The 12,723-nt window shown below is 50.9% G+C and overlaps 1 protein-coding gene across 19 annotated transcripts in view; it reads right to left on the bottom strand.

The window, feature by feature from the left end:
* The window catches only part of RGS6 (regulator of G protein signaling 6), a 634,490-nt gene that overhangs the window by 17,167 nt on the left and 604,600 nt on the right, over window positions 1-12,723 (bottom strand). For 9 of the 19 annotated variants that reach the window (XM_004055388.5, XM_031001858.3, XM_055360801.2 and 6 more), the window contains one exon: window positions 9,247-9,300. The exons of 6 other annotated variants lie outside the window; for them this stretch is intronic. In XM_004055388.5, the coding sequence (XP_004055436.1) occupies window positions 9,247-9,300 (54 nt within the window). Of the gene's footprint in view, window positions 1-9,246; window positions 9,301-10,427; window positions 11,818-12,723 lie in introns of those variants that run through there. 4 more of the 19 variants (XM_063697959.1, XM_063697958.1, XM_055360811.2 and 1 more) reach the window with 2 other exon arrangements.

Here is a 12,723-nt window from a genome sequence, read left to right as displayed (position 1 = left end):
TTGCCAATGCCCTGTGCCAGTGGGCGCCTGTGTCCTCCACTTGCTGACCTCCTTTCAGACATTCGGGAGAGAGAGCCCTGTTGCCCAGAGCTCAGCTGCTGTGGCAGCAAATGCCAAAAAAAAAAAAAAAAAAAAAAAAAAAGGAAACAGAAAAAAAGGCAAGGATGACATGTGAAGGGCAGTAATTCCACTTCCTGATGGTTTCCCTTGCTTTGAGTGTGTCATCTTGTGGCTTTTTCTCCCTCAAGGCAGAGTCTAGTCTTGAGTCTTTCAGATCCCTCTCCTCCAATCTCAGCAAACTCCCTCCTTATAATTTATTCTCCTTTTCCAGGACTTATTTATAAACCACAGAATGAAATGCAGTCAGATCCATTTAACAAGTATTTGGGGCAGCATAGAATTCCAGTTGCAAAAGATCATGGGATCCGGTGTAGAAACCTACTCTGCACTATCCTTGGCCATTCAGCTTCTAAACAGCTAGACACGGAGCTCGTTGCCCTTTGAGGGGACATAGTCCATTGTTGGAATATTTTGTTATTGTTAGAATATTTTTAGTATCTTCTATCTATCTTCTAGCCATTTGTTCTAGCCTTGCTCTCTGGAGCAACCCGGAAGTGTCCACTCTTGAAGACAAATGCAAAGAGCTCACGGTGGCCATCAAGTCTGCTGGAGGGCTAGACATTTTTACTCCAGCCTCTTCCGACGTGGCTTCCAGGGTCACTTTCTCTCTCTAGCTGTTCTCTCCGAATTGTCTCTAGATGTTAAAGTTCCTGATAATGTGGGGGCTTAGAACCAAGACTTAATATTGCTTAGAGCAACAAAAAGCAATGGAACACTTTTCCTTTCCCACTTTTGTTATATAGCCTAAAGTTGCCCTTTGGAAAGCAGCTGCATTCTGCATTTGCTTACACTAAGCTTATCGTCAATTACAACCCAAGAAATTTTTTTTTTTTTTAAACTTGATTTTTAGGAAAGGCTACAAATGCCATCCTGTAGTTGGGAAACTGAATTTAAAACACACACACACACACACAAATATGATCTGGTAAAATGCTATCTGTTTTTGACCCATCATCCCAGCTGCAGGAAATACTTTCCAAATATAATTCCATTATCTACCAAATGATCCACACTTTGGAGGTCTGGATCTTTGAATGTGGTTGGAATGTTTGTCGCTTCATCCAAGTCATCAAAAAGGATATTGGATGGGCCATGGCTGAACCCTTGTGGCCCACTCAGAGACTGCCTTTCCAGCGGACATAGACGGATTAATACACCCTCTCCCCTGCCATGAAGACGCTGAATATACTCACTTCACCTACATAGGGGCAAACAGGGAAGTGGAGGTGAGCAGGGGGAGGGAGGCAGGAATGGACATTGCTTTCACCCTTATTGTGCTGCTAACAGGCCTCATGTGTGTATTTTCTGGAGTGGGAAATGTATTTTTTAAGGTTACCCTTCTAACAGTAAGCCAGACCGCCATGGGGGGGTGTGGAGAGAATCTGCCAAATATTACACCAATGAGGCCCATTCCCATATGTGGCCATGGTGCTGTTGCTCAGGCTGATACAATGTGGCCATGATTAGGGGGCATGGAAGAACCGCTGCCCTGTGGGCCCTGCCACTGCTGGGGTGGCTCCATGCTTCCAACCCCATCTCACCTTCCCACCCATTGGGAAGCCACTAAGCAAACACCCAAGGGTCTTTCTCTCATCCACCTTTGGGCAAACATGACAAAACTAAAAATCCCACTGCTCTGAGTCCCGCCCCCGGCAGTGTCCCATTTAGCCACACTGCAGGAGGGCAACATCTTACAGGCTATTCCTACCTATGGACAGGTATCCTGGCCTCCTTCCAAAATGTCATGCTTTCCTAACTCAACTCAAACCAGGGACACTCATTCACTATTTTAAAAAGGGGAAGCATCCCCTGTTGTTTCCACCAGGAGCTCATTTTGGGGGAACTTCCATGGGTGGGGGGGTGGGTCTTACTTCTTAGCCTTTGAGGTCCTCAGACTTGAAGCTCTCTGACTTCTCTTTGAACTTTCCAGTCTGGACCACAGACAGAGTTGGGTCTCCTCTCCTTGACCGTGACATTGGCAGTGCTGTCACCTTGCCAGACTCCTGCCATTGGATGCTCTTTCTCTGGCCCCTTCTGCTGCGGTGCTGCTGCTCCCCGGACAGGACTGAGGCAGGCTCTGTCCTAGGCAGAGGCGGGCATCCTGTCTTCTGAGTGGTCGGCCTTCCCGCTGTTTATCCTGTGGGGGGCCCTGCACTCCCCTTCACTCTCTGCCTTCTTACTAGGCAGGTGGGAGCCCACACAGTTCCCATGTGGCTGCACGAGGATGGCACTGGGGTCTGACTGCACAAGTGACAAGCATGCCGAGACCCCACAACCCTATCAGCCGCTTGTAAAGTGAGAGTGCCTTTCCTGAGAGTGGGTGGGAGGAAGGCACTGTCATGGCGAAGGCCTGCAGGTCACCTCCCGAAATAGATCCCTGCTTGGCATACACGCATTTTGCCCCCAGCCTGCCTTGCTAGAGACTGGCAGGGTACGCGATTTGGATCTGAATCAGTGGCTGTAAACACACAGCTGTGTCTTTCTGCCTCAGAGGATTTGATTTTCACTTGACTGCTTGGCACATTGGGGTCTGGGGAAGGCAGGAGAGGGCCTGGGCGGGGGTCGAGGGAGGCCCGCCAGGGAAAGCCAGGAGCAGCTGCCTCCACCGGGCCCTGATTGCCCCACATGTCCAGAAGGTGAGTCACCAGTGGGGTTTTTCTCCAAGTGGGCACTCCGTGGGGAGAGCATTTTGGCTGCTTTTGGCGGACAGGTTGAACCATCAGCGGGAACAGCTGGGGGTTCCTCCTTCCAAGGGAAACGTCAGGGTCTAGGGCCCAGTGTCTCAAAAATGACAACCAACTTCTGGCCTTTTTTGATAAAAGTCTCGAGACTCCTGTCAACCCCGTGAGGAGCCACTTTGTCTTCTCTGTACCCACCAGCCATACTGAGTCTGTTGTTTTACATTTTGTAGTTTATAAAAAATAGACTTTTATATTTTCATTTTCCAGCTACAAAACTATAACAGTAAATATGCTTTTCCTAATTTCACACAGAGCCAAGATAAAAAGCGAAGCATAGAGGAGTTGTAACCTGGTCTTAACCACGGACTTCACCACTGATTGTAAACAGGATAACGCTGTCTCTCATACTCTTATTTCCCATCGCTAAAAGAGGACAGCAACAAGCTGGCCCAGGGTTCCCTGGGGAACCAGAAAGCCTGGTAGCAGGTGAGCAGCAGAGTGTGCTGAGATTCCCAAGTGCTCACATTTCATTCCTTCCTATACCCATAGGGCCCCTGGGACCCCACAGTGCATGCAGTGATGCGGCAACACCGACCCTGGTGTCCACCTTTCTGCCCAGCTGACCCCACCTGACACACACACACAGCTGGGCATCCAGACCGGAAGGGTGGGGACTGCAGAACTGGCAAGCTGAAGGGTGTAGGGCACTCACCCTGTTCTCTGTGAGTCCTCCTTGACCCTCCGGCGACTCACCGTGGATGAGTGAACCCTGAACAACTGAGCAGGGCCTGTGGTGTAGGTGTGGGGAGCCCGGGGCACTCAGTTCTCCTGCCAGCGCATGTCCAGGCTTTGTAAATACACCCAACTCAAGTCTATCCACAGTTTATTTCCCAGCCTCACAGGCTGGCAGGCACTTCTGAATCAGGTAACTAACTGGGCAAGAAGACAGCTCCTCTCCCATTCTAAGGAATGAGTCATATAACTCAGAAATCTCAGGACAGAGGGAAGCACAGACCTGCAGAACACAGCTAGCTGGAAGGGACCATCGAGATGACCTAGTCCAAGTCATTTCAGAGGAGAAAACCAGGGCTCAGAGAGGGCTAGTGATTTGCTTGAGGTCACATAGCTAGCAAGCTGAGGCTGGGAGCAGGAGCCAGTCTGCAGGAGGGCTGCTGAGGTGTCTCAGAGTCCCAGGACATGCACTTGCTGCTCCAGAGAGGCAGGTTTCCCTGCTTTCCTTCCCAAACACTTCGATGGAAGTCTCCCTCCAGCTCCAGCCAGGGCCAGGGTTTCACTGCAGCTGGATCTCAGCGCTCTGAGATGGGAGAGGCTGGCACTAATGTTTGTGACCCAGTGGTCCCAAAGGAGTCCAAGGACCGTTTGCAATAAAAACTAACCCTTTGGAAAGATTTTTAGCCAATTGGCCCTTGCCAGAGGCACGGAAAGATCATTTCAACTGAGGTCAAAGCCCTCTGGGGATTCTGCTGAGTCTAGGTATTTGGGAACTCATTCCACCAGGGTGCAAGGCTGTTCCCCATGAAACCTTGAGGAGGAAGGGAAACCAACACCGCCTTCCTGGGGGCAGGAGCTTCTCCTGCCTTCTGGCTGACTGCCCTGGTTGCCTGCCTGCTCCCTCCCCTGCGGAGAGACTCAGCCCTCCACTTCCGGTCAGCACCTGGGCCTGGAGCTGGGAGTTTCTCTCTGCAGAGCTGCCTGGAGGGGGATGAGTGAGCTGTTGACTTCTTGGCTCTCATTAGCTCTTCCTTGGCTTTTGGCAGGGGAAGGAACAGGGGGAGGGAAGGAGGGGGCGAGGGAGGCTGAGTGGCAGCTGGCTCCCAGAGCTTCCCGCTCCCCATCTGACTTGCCTGCTGCATTCCTTGGCAGGCAGGACAGGAAAGCCTGTCGCAGAGATGCCACCCATCACATGCCAAGCCTTCTGCAGCTTCCGGCCCTTCCTGCCGCAATTCCAAGGAGCACCTTGGCAAAGCTAAACTTCGATGCTCTCTTAGGAGGTGGATGAATGCCTGGTCCTCCTCTCCCTTCTCCTCCATGGCCTCCAGTGCTTGCTCTGGCACCAGCAACCCCATTTTCTATCTTTGGAGCCCAAGGCTGGAGCTGATGAAGCTCTCAAGAGGGCAGGTACCCAGGGAGGCTGACACCAGCCTCACTCGGGGCTGCCATTTTCTCCTAACTTCAGTGCTATCACCCTCTGCGGCTTTTTCTGTGGAACTGGACAGAGGAGCAAAGGACTTTCTCCAGCTTCTCCTCCCCAGATTGGAGCTCTCACCAGATGGCTTCAGCCAGTATCTCAACAAGGGAGCTGCTGCTGTGGCTTGGCCCCGTTTCCTCTTGCCCCCTCTCCCTCCCACGCATGCTCCTGGTCCCCTATGTCAGAGCCAGGCCCTCTGTGGTGAGGCCCCCACCCCACTGTGGTAGACTCTGTGGAAGCTGAAGCAACAAGCACACTTAAGAGAGAGCAGGGGGCCAGGTGTGGTGGCTCACGCCTGTAATCCCAGCACTTTGGGAGGCAGGTGGATCACTTGAGGGCAGGAGTTTGAGAACAGCCTGGCCAATATGGTGAAATCCCGTCTCTACTAAGAGTACAAAAATTAGCCAGGTGTGGTGGCACGTGCCTGTAATCCCAGCTACGCGGGAGGCTGAGGCAGGAGAATCGCTTGAACCTAGGAGGCAGACGTTGCAGTGAGCCAAGATTGCGCCACTGTACTCCAGGCTGGGAGAGTGAGACTCTGTCTCAAGAAGCAGTGGGAGGGTGAGCATTTCAGCTCTGACCACCTTCATGCTCCTATTGTCCTCTGTCAACTGCAAAACCAGGAAGACAGCAGAGAGTGGCAGGCTGGTCATCAAGCAACAGGAAAGAGTCTTCAGTGAGAGAAGGCACCTCCTCTCCCTGGTCAGTAATGCCTGAGACTTCCCACCAAAGAATCTGAAGAACAGCTGGAAGGTGAAGCAAAGGCAACCCACAGTGACTAGCCAGATTTCTCCTACTGTGGTTTTCATATGTTATAGCCACTGTGAAAGGAAGCTTCCCCATGAGCAGGATTAGGCAGAGACAGGCTCCAAATCACATGACCTGAGACCATGTATTGGGGGCCCTGGAGAAGCTGCTGTGTGTTACAGCTCTTTCTGAAACAGGCTCCTCAGACAAGGGTAGCCATGTACTGTGGCCAGACAAGGGTAGCCATGTACTGTGGCGTGGGTTATTCACTGCACAAGGGCAGCTGAGGATCAATAGGGGCTGAAACCCAGCCTGTGTTTTGCCTGGGGATCAATAGGGGCTGAAACCCAGCCTGTGTTTTGCCTGGTCAGCTGGGCCCACCAGAGGGAGTCTTGTTTTCCATTTTGGATGAACGTACATTGTAGGCTAGTTGCACCCTGTCGTGGACTTCAGTCATGTTTAGTTCAGAACCTGGGCCTTATCAAATAAGCAGGGTTTGTGGTTTCAGTCTGCAAAATGATAGGATGCTTGGCACAGCGTCCCCAGACATTTGCTTTGTATATCCAAGTCCTGAGTAACCTGGAATGAAGCTTGCATTGGAAAAAGCAGCTCATACAGCACTTCCTCTATTGACTGGGGAGTACCAGGCCTCTTCGTCACCCAAACTAACATGGCCCTAAAAGCTTCCATGAACCATATTAAATGTCTCCTTAGGATCTCATGGAAAAGGGGGCATATGTGGTCTTAACAGATAATCCCTCTATGTCATGGCACAACATAAGACTTGGAAAGAACAATTTGTTTTTTCCAAGTGTTTCTCTTCTACCAAGAAAAGAAAGGACATTGGCATGTTCTGGGGAGAAATTCTGAATTCAGATTCAGTCTTGACAAGCCTCCAGCTGAATGAGTTATCCAATCACCTGGATCAACATTATTTGTTTTTGCCATCAATTAATCCTAAATGGTAATTGGCCTCACGTCTTTGGTCCGTGAGCTGCCCAGCTTCACTCCCCTATTTCCATTATTAGCCCCATGACATGGGTCATGTTCTTACACATCTTTCCCAGCAACACTGGAATGCTATTGTATTGAACTGGCCCTTCATTTAGTTTTATAGCTTGCAGTATATAGCAGATAAAACATTCACGTAGATCTCCTCTTAGAGAAATCAAATACTTTAGGCATATGATATTCAGAGAATGGTTATCAAATTGCAAGGCATATTGGTTGGTCAGTTAGTTCTGTTTGATGAGACCACTGGGCTGTTGAGACCAGATTCCTGGGTTCCAATCTTAAGTAATCTGAGAGCCAACACCTGGGTCATATCCCCAAACTTAGCCACATCTTGTGGGGGTATGGTGTCACCCCAAGAGCAGGAGGCGCATGGATGGATGGCAATCCATCTCCACCACTGGAACCCCAAATTCTGAATGCATCACCTGTTACAGTTTCTTGTTCATAAAAGAATTAGCAGGGAATTTAGGTTTTTTTTTTTTTAATAGTTTGGGCCTTTTATCCACACCCTCAGGAGCTTAGGATACTTTTCTCCTTCAGCTCGCTATAAACTCCCTCTGGAAGCTCTCCCATGTGTGCACTTCAGACACTTAGGGGTGTCTTGGTGCTTTCTTGTTCCAAATGCTTTGCTAACAGACCTTGGAGAACCCCCAAGCCAACACAACTTCTGGGGTGAAAGGAAATCAATAAATGCTCCTCACAGAGCTTCGGCGAGACCATTCTTGCCTTTCTTGATACTCACTTCTCTTGAAAAACAGCCTGAAGATGTCTGGACGTTTTGTCCAAGTACCAGGCTTCCCCCTCTCACACCTGCAGCCTGCACGGTCACCCTGAAGAGCTTCCGGGCGCTGTCAAGGCTCTGCTTACAGTTTGCACCTGAGAGTCACAGGCACCCTTGGCTTGTCAGCAAAATCCCTAACCATCCTCTATCCGCACAGTAGCCAGTCCTCAAAAGAGACAGAGAGAGATGGGATCCCACTACCTTCTCTCAGGCCATCATGGAGTGAAGGAAGTCCCAGAAGCCTTGACTCTGACAGCCCGTGGCAGCTTCTTGGTGTGCGGAGCCACATGGCCATGGAAAAGCAGCCATGAACATAGACAAGGCACCCGCAGGCCTTGTGTTCTGCACATTCTGATTTCTCATGAGGAAAGGCCACAGAGAGGGAAGACCAAGGAAGGGAAGGGATGGATACCAATGTTTAATTAATTGCCACCTACTAGAGTTATTTGAGGTTTACATGTAGCAAATTCAAGATAATGTTTAAATGCACTTAAAATGCATCTAGCTATGACACTTAAATGACTAGGCTGCTTTCAACCCAGGAGCCTTATCCTTTTTCTTAAAAGGATGAAATACGTATACCAGTCACACAGTAGTCAGGTTTTACAAGGATTTTCCTCCTCAACAGAGGTGGAACAAAGGCAAGTCAATATCAATGGACTGCCACCCTTCGGGAAGGGAATGTGGCCAGCTCCCTCCATGGGACCCCTGCTCCCTGGTTCCCTCTGGTTTGATGTTCATGGTACAGGATGGGCCCCATGATTGAGCAGGATTGAGTATTTCTTGTGCACTGAGCTCAATGTTCAAATCTTGGGGCGACCAGCTGGAAAGAGGAGATTGGTAGAGAGTCTCAGCCATGCATCCCAGGGAAGAGCCACGGACTCCCCACTCCCACCTGTTGCCACGGCTGTCTTTATGTGCCACTGTGGGGAGCTCTACCACTCTCTAGCTGGGGCGTACCATGAACCTGTAGGAATCTGAAGCCCATCTTTACCTAGCCTGTTAGAATCAAGGCCTGAGGAGGCCGGTAGGACCTTGCCCCCGGGGAGTACCCAGGACACCACAGGGATTCAGCTACTTCCCTCCTCTCCCTATCACACTGTGCACATGAGGCTGATGGGGGCTGGAAGGGACTCATGCAGAGGCGACTAACACACACGCCAGCTAGGCCACATCGCCAGGACCCATGCAGCACGGCCGCTTTCTGCACACAGCAAAAGCCACCTACACAGCAACATTAGCTCGCGACCCACACCGGCGTGACTGCCAGGGTTCACAGAGGGAAATTTTGGCTTTTTTTTTTTTTTTTCGATGAGCTATGGTTCTGAGCCAATTTATTTCACGGTATAGTTCGATGGCTTCTCCCTGAGCTGCTGCAGAAGATGCACAAACCGCACAGCCCTGAGGGCAGCAGGGTCCCTCCTCCTCAAAGCCCTGAACAGATGATCAAATGCCCAGGCCTGAGGCTGGGCGATCAAGGGTGCACCTTCTGCAGAGGGAGCCGCTTGCTCTTTTTGCATTTTTCATCCCTAGAAGAGAAGCTGCAGACACTCGCAAAAGAAAAGGGCTGAGTCGAGGGAGAAAGCACTGGACTCCCTCCCACCCCAAAGGAAACAACAACCAAAGGGAAAAAAAAAAGAAGAAAAAACCAAAACCAAAAGAAAAGCTGAGGGAAGAAAACCGACTGAACTTACCACACTGCGAGTGAACTTTTCTAGGGAAGTTCTACGACCTTGCTCACTTTCTGGCTTTAGGAAAAAAAAAAAAGGGTAGGGAGAAAAATACAGAAAAAAAAAATCTTCAGCTTATACGTGGTTCCCAAACAGCAGCAGCTGCAGCTAAAGAATAACAAAAACCAAAGCAAAATGGGGCGAAAAATGGGAAAAGAGAAGCAGCCAGAGCTGTTGGAAGAGTCAACGGGAGAGACAGAAGACAGAAGCCCACGAGAAATGGTGCCGCCTCCTTGGAGCAGGGAGCAGAGAGGGGGCTTTGCTTCTCCGGGGGCCATGAACTGTGCTTGCGGGGCTTGGATCAGAACCATCATGACTTTGCACAGGACCACGGCCGGTGGGTTTGAGCAGCTTACTTGCTGCTTTCAATCTGCCGTGCCCACAGGCAGGAGTCCTGGTGGTTGTGGCCCTGGGGCCCTGGGGGCCCCCAAGTCCTGACACAGAACAGACTGGCTCTGAGAGCCAGCAGGGTGTGCGAGGGACGTCAGGAAGGGGCTGCCGGGGAAGCGAAGTTATCTACTCACCCATGAGTCTGCCTTAGGACTGTTTTCTCTCTCGAGATTCCCCTGCCCAGAGGCAGCCAGAAAGTTTGCTAACTTCAGTGACTTCCTAGTGACCCTCGTTCTGTGTCCTTAGAGCAAGGAGGGTCGACTCATAGCCTTTGCCATGGACAAAGGGTCTTGGGTCTCAGAAGACAACATGGGGATTGTGTGTTTTCTCAGTATCCAAAAGGTGACATAACACCTGCCAAGATGTATGTACGACAGGCTAGAGGAAGCTCAGAAACCATTGTGGGGAACTCTTAGCTGGGGTTCCCAGAACAGGAGCGAGGAGAGGCAAAGCCCTTGAATGTCCTTCCAGGCCTAGCCTCCCTCTACTACAGGAGGAAGAGAGGTGTGGGGTGCTCCTGACTTTCCTTTCACCCCACATTTCCTACCTGCAGGGGTTCCGGGAGAGTAGAATGACCGCTCAAATACCTGCTAGTGTATCCTGGATCCCGTTCCAGGGTCCTGAGCCCGAGGCTGAGAAGTTCGGAGAGTGCACACACTCACATAGACACAAACATACACCCAGCAAATAACTGAAATGAGGGAGCTAAAGAGGCAGCCTGAGGTCTGTGGGTCTGCGGACTGTGCTGAAAGCAGAGGGGACAGGCCAAAGGCAGCCGCCTGTGTGGATGAAGTTGGGAGGCTTCCTTGGCAGCCAGGCCCCTTGTCAGCTCAGCTGGCTGCCAGAAGACAGATATGAGGTTGCAGAAGGAAAATACAACACAAACGACATAACACCACAGAGTTGGGCTGGCCTTTCTTCTTGTACTAGGAACTGAAGGACTCGTGCTTGGCCCCGGGTACCACACCAAGTCTCTATTCTGGGGATGGCAGGACTCAGCTTGAACCCTGTGGCCAGCCTGGGTGGCATACACTTGGCTCAAGTCAGGCCAGTCCTGGGCCCTGCAGCTGGCATTGTCGGCCTGTTATTCTTATCCTCTGGCTCACAGAGGGTGGCCACTGGTCTGGCTCACTTGGCTCCTCTGCCTTGCACTGGCCATTGAGCTGCCCTGGAAAACCATCATCATTGGTACTGAAGTTTCCTAGAGTAGCCCTCAGGACTCAGCTCACCTACCCCCTGAGAACCTGGTTCTTTGGTGTGACTATCATTTATTTAGAAAATATTAGAAAAGAGGCTGAATTAGGGATGAAGGATCAGCAGGCTGTGCCTCAAGACTCCGTCCAGGTCAGTTCTCAGCAGAAAAGTGAGGCTGATTCATATTCCCTCTCTCTGCTGGAGGTTGTGAATCTCACATACCTTTTATGACCTGGATACGGTGAACCCGTCCCTGAAATCAGAAGAATACTCTAGGCCTACCTGAAAGTGCCGAGTTACAAATCAGATCCATACCTGGAGACTCTCAGGAAGAAACAGAAGGAGAAAGCAGGTTTTGTCACTGTTTTGGGAAACAACTCCTCAGTATTGAGACGTTGCTGGTATCTGCAAGGGCTTTCTGTCTCAAGAGCATCCCTTACTTTGGGAGCTGGGAGAATAATTCTAAGGAACTTTTCCCAGGCAGGTTGCCAGTTCCTTCTTCACTCAAGTGACCTCCTCTGAGAGGTTTTCTTCTTGGAAGGGAGGATCTGCAGCCACAGGGGTCTCAGCCTGGTTTGGGGTGCATTTTTCCTTTGTGTTCAAACCCGCAAGGAGAATGAATGGCCTCTAGCTTCTCTTCTTCGAGGTGTGTAGACAGGCCTAGACTGGTTAAACTACCAGAGCCTTAGAAAGTCACCAAACTGTGATCAGATCAGGGGTCTTGAGCCACAGAAAATAAGAAAAACTTACTTTGACCTTCATCCATGAGATCTGGGCTGGAGTTATCAAAAGTTCCTATAATTTTTCTTTCCTCTAGTTCTTAGAAAAAATGGGCATTAGAGCCATGTATGAGGGTGTCGGCCTCCTCCAAAGGAGCCCCTCCATTGGCATCCTCCAGCAGGGGAATCGACAGGAGGCCAGGCTCCACACTGCCCATCACAGTAGCCACACCTGTGGGGAGGGATGCAGGAAACCCAGAGAGCTGCTGACAATTGGGATACCTCAGAAGTCCTCTTTCCTTTCTCAGACTCTATGGCCTCTTTCCAGGGCTACACAAGGGCAGGAGAGCAGGGTATAAATGCTCTCCAGGACTCTGGAGTTGTGTGGTCCCAACCAGATACGCAGACAGGATCCTGGCACATGAGGGTGACAGCACACAGAGAGAAGGCTTGCGTGGCTGAGAGGCAGCCCAATGGAGAGCATGTGATGGGCAACCACGTGCTTAGGGCCTCGGGCTGGGAGTCCAGGAGGGAGGAGAAAGGGATGCATGTGCTCCCTAAGTGCCATGACACAGAAGTCATAGGGTTTGGTGCAAGTTGAACCACACTTAACCACACATGGGCCTCAGATCAGAGCTGAAAAGCACAGAGGGTGGGCAGGTGTACTGAAACCAGGAGCCCTCTCTCTTGCCTTCCATTCCCTTCCTGGACCCTATTCTCCTGCCTACTCTTCCTCCTCTCTTCCCAGGAATCTAGCTGAATTTATTCCTGCTTCTGTCACCCCTCACCTGCATGCTGAGGGCCCCTGCACCTCAAATCCATGACTCCATGGGCTGCAAGGAACCATGGCTGAGTTCTAAGGAGGAGGAGGAAGGAGCTGGGTGCAGTTACTTCTTGGTTAAGAGAGAAAGGCAACACCGTGGGGCAGGTGCGGGAGAGGAAGGGGGTGTCAAGGAGGGAGAAACCCCAGGATGACTTTAGGTACCTGATTGTGCTCTTGAAACTGACAAGGCTTTCTGACCAGTGAGAGAGCTGCCCCAACCCTGGCCTCATACTCCTCTCTGGGCTGGTCAGGGAGAGAAGTCTGAGGTGAAGGGGCTGGATTTTGCAGTGAGGGGCTCTCTCCAGTGTCCTAAGG

Source organism: Gorilla gorilla, chromosome 15, assembly GCF_029281585.2.
Source record: "Gorilla gorilla gorilla isolate KB3781 chromosome 15, NHGRI_mGorGor1-v2.1_pri, whole genome shotgun sequence".
Lineage (NCBI taxonomy): Eukaryota > Metazoa > Chordata > Mammalia > Primates > Hominidae > Gorilla > Gorilla gorilla.
Note: the sequence above shows the minus strand (reverse complement) of the source record. Positions and strands in the feature narration are given on the sequence as shown.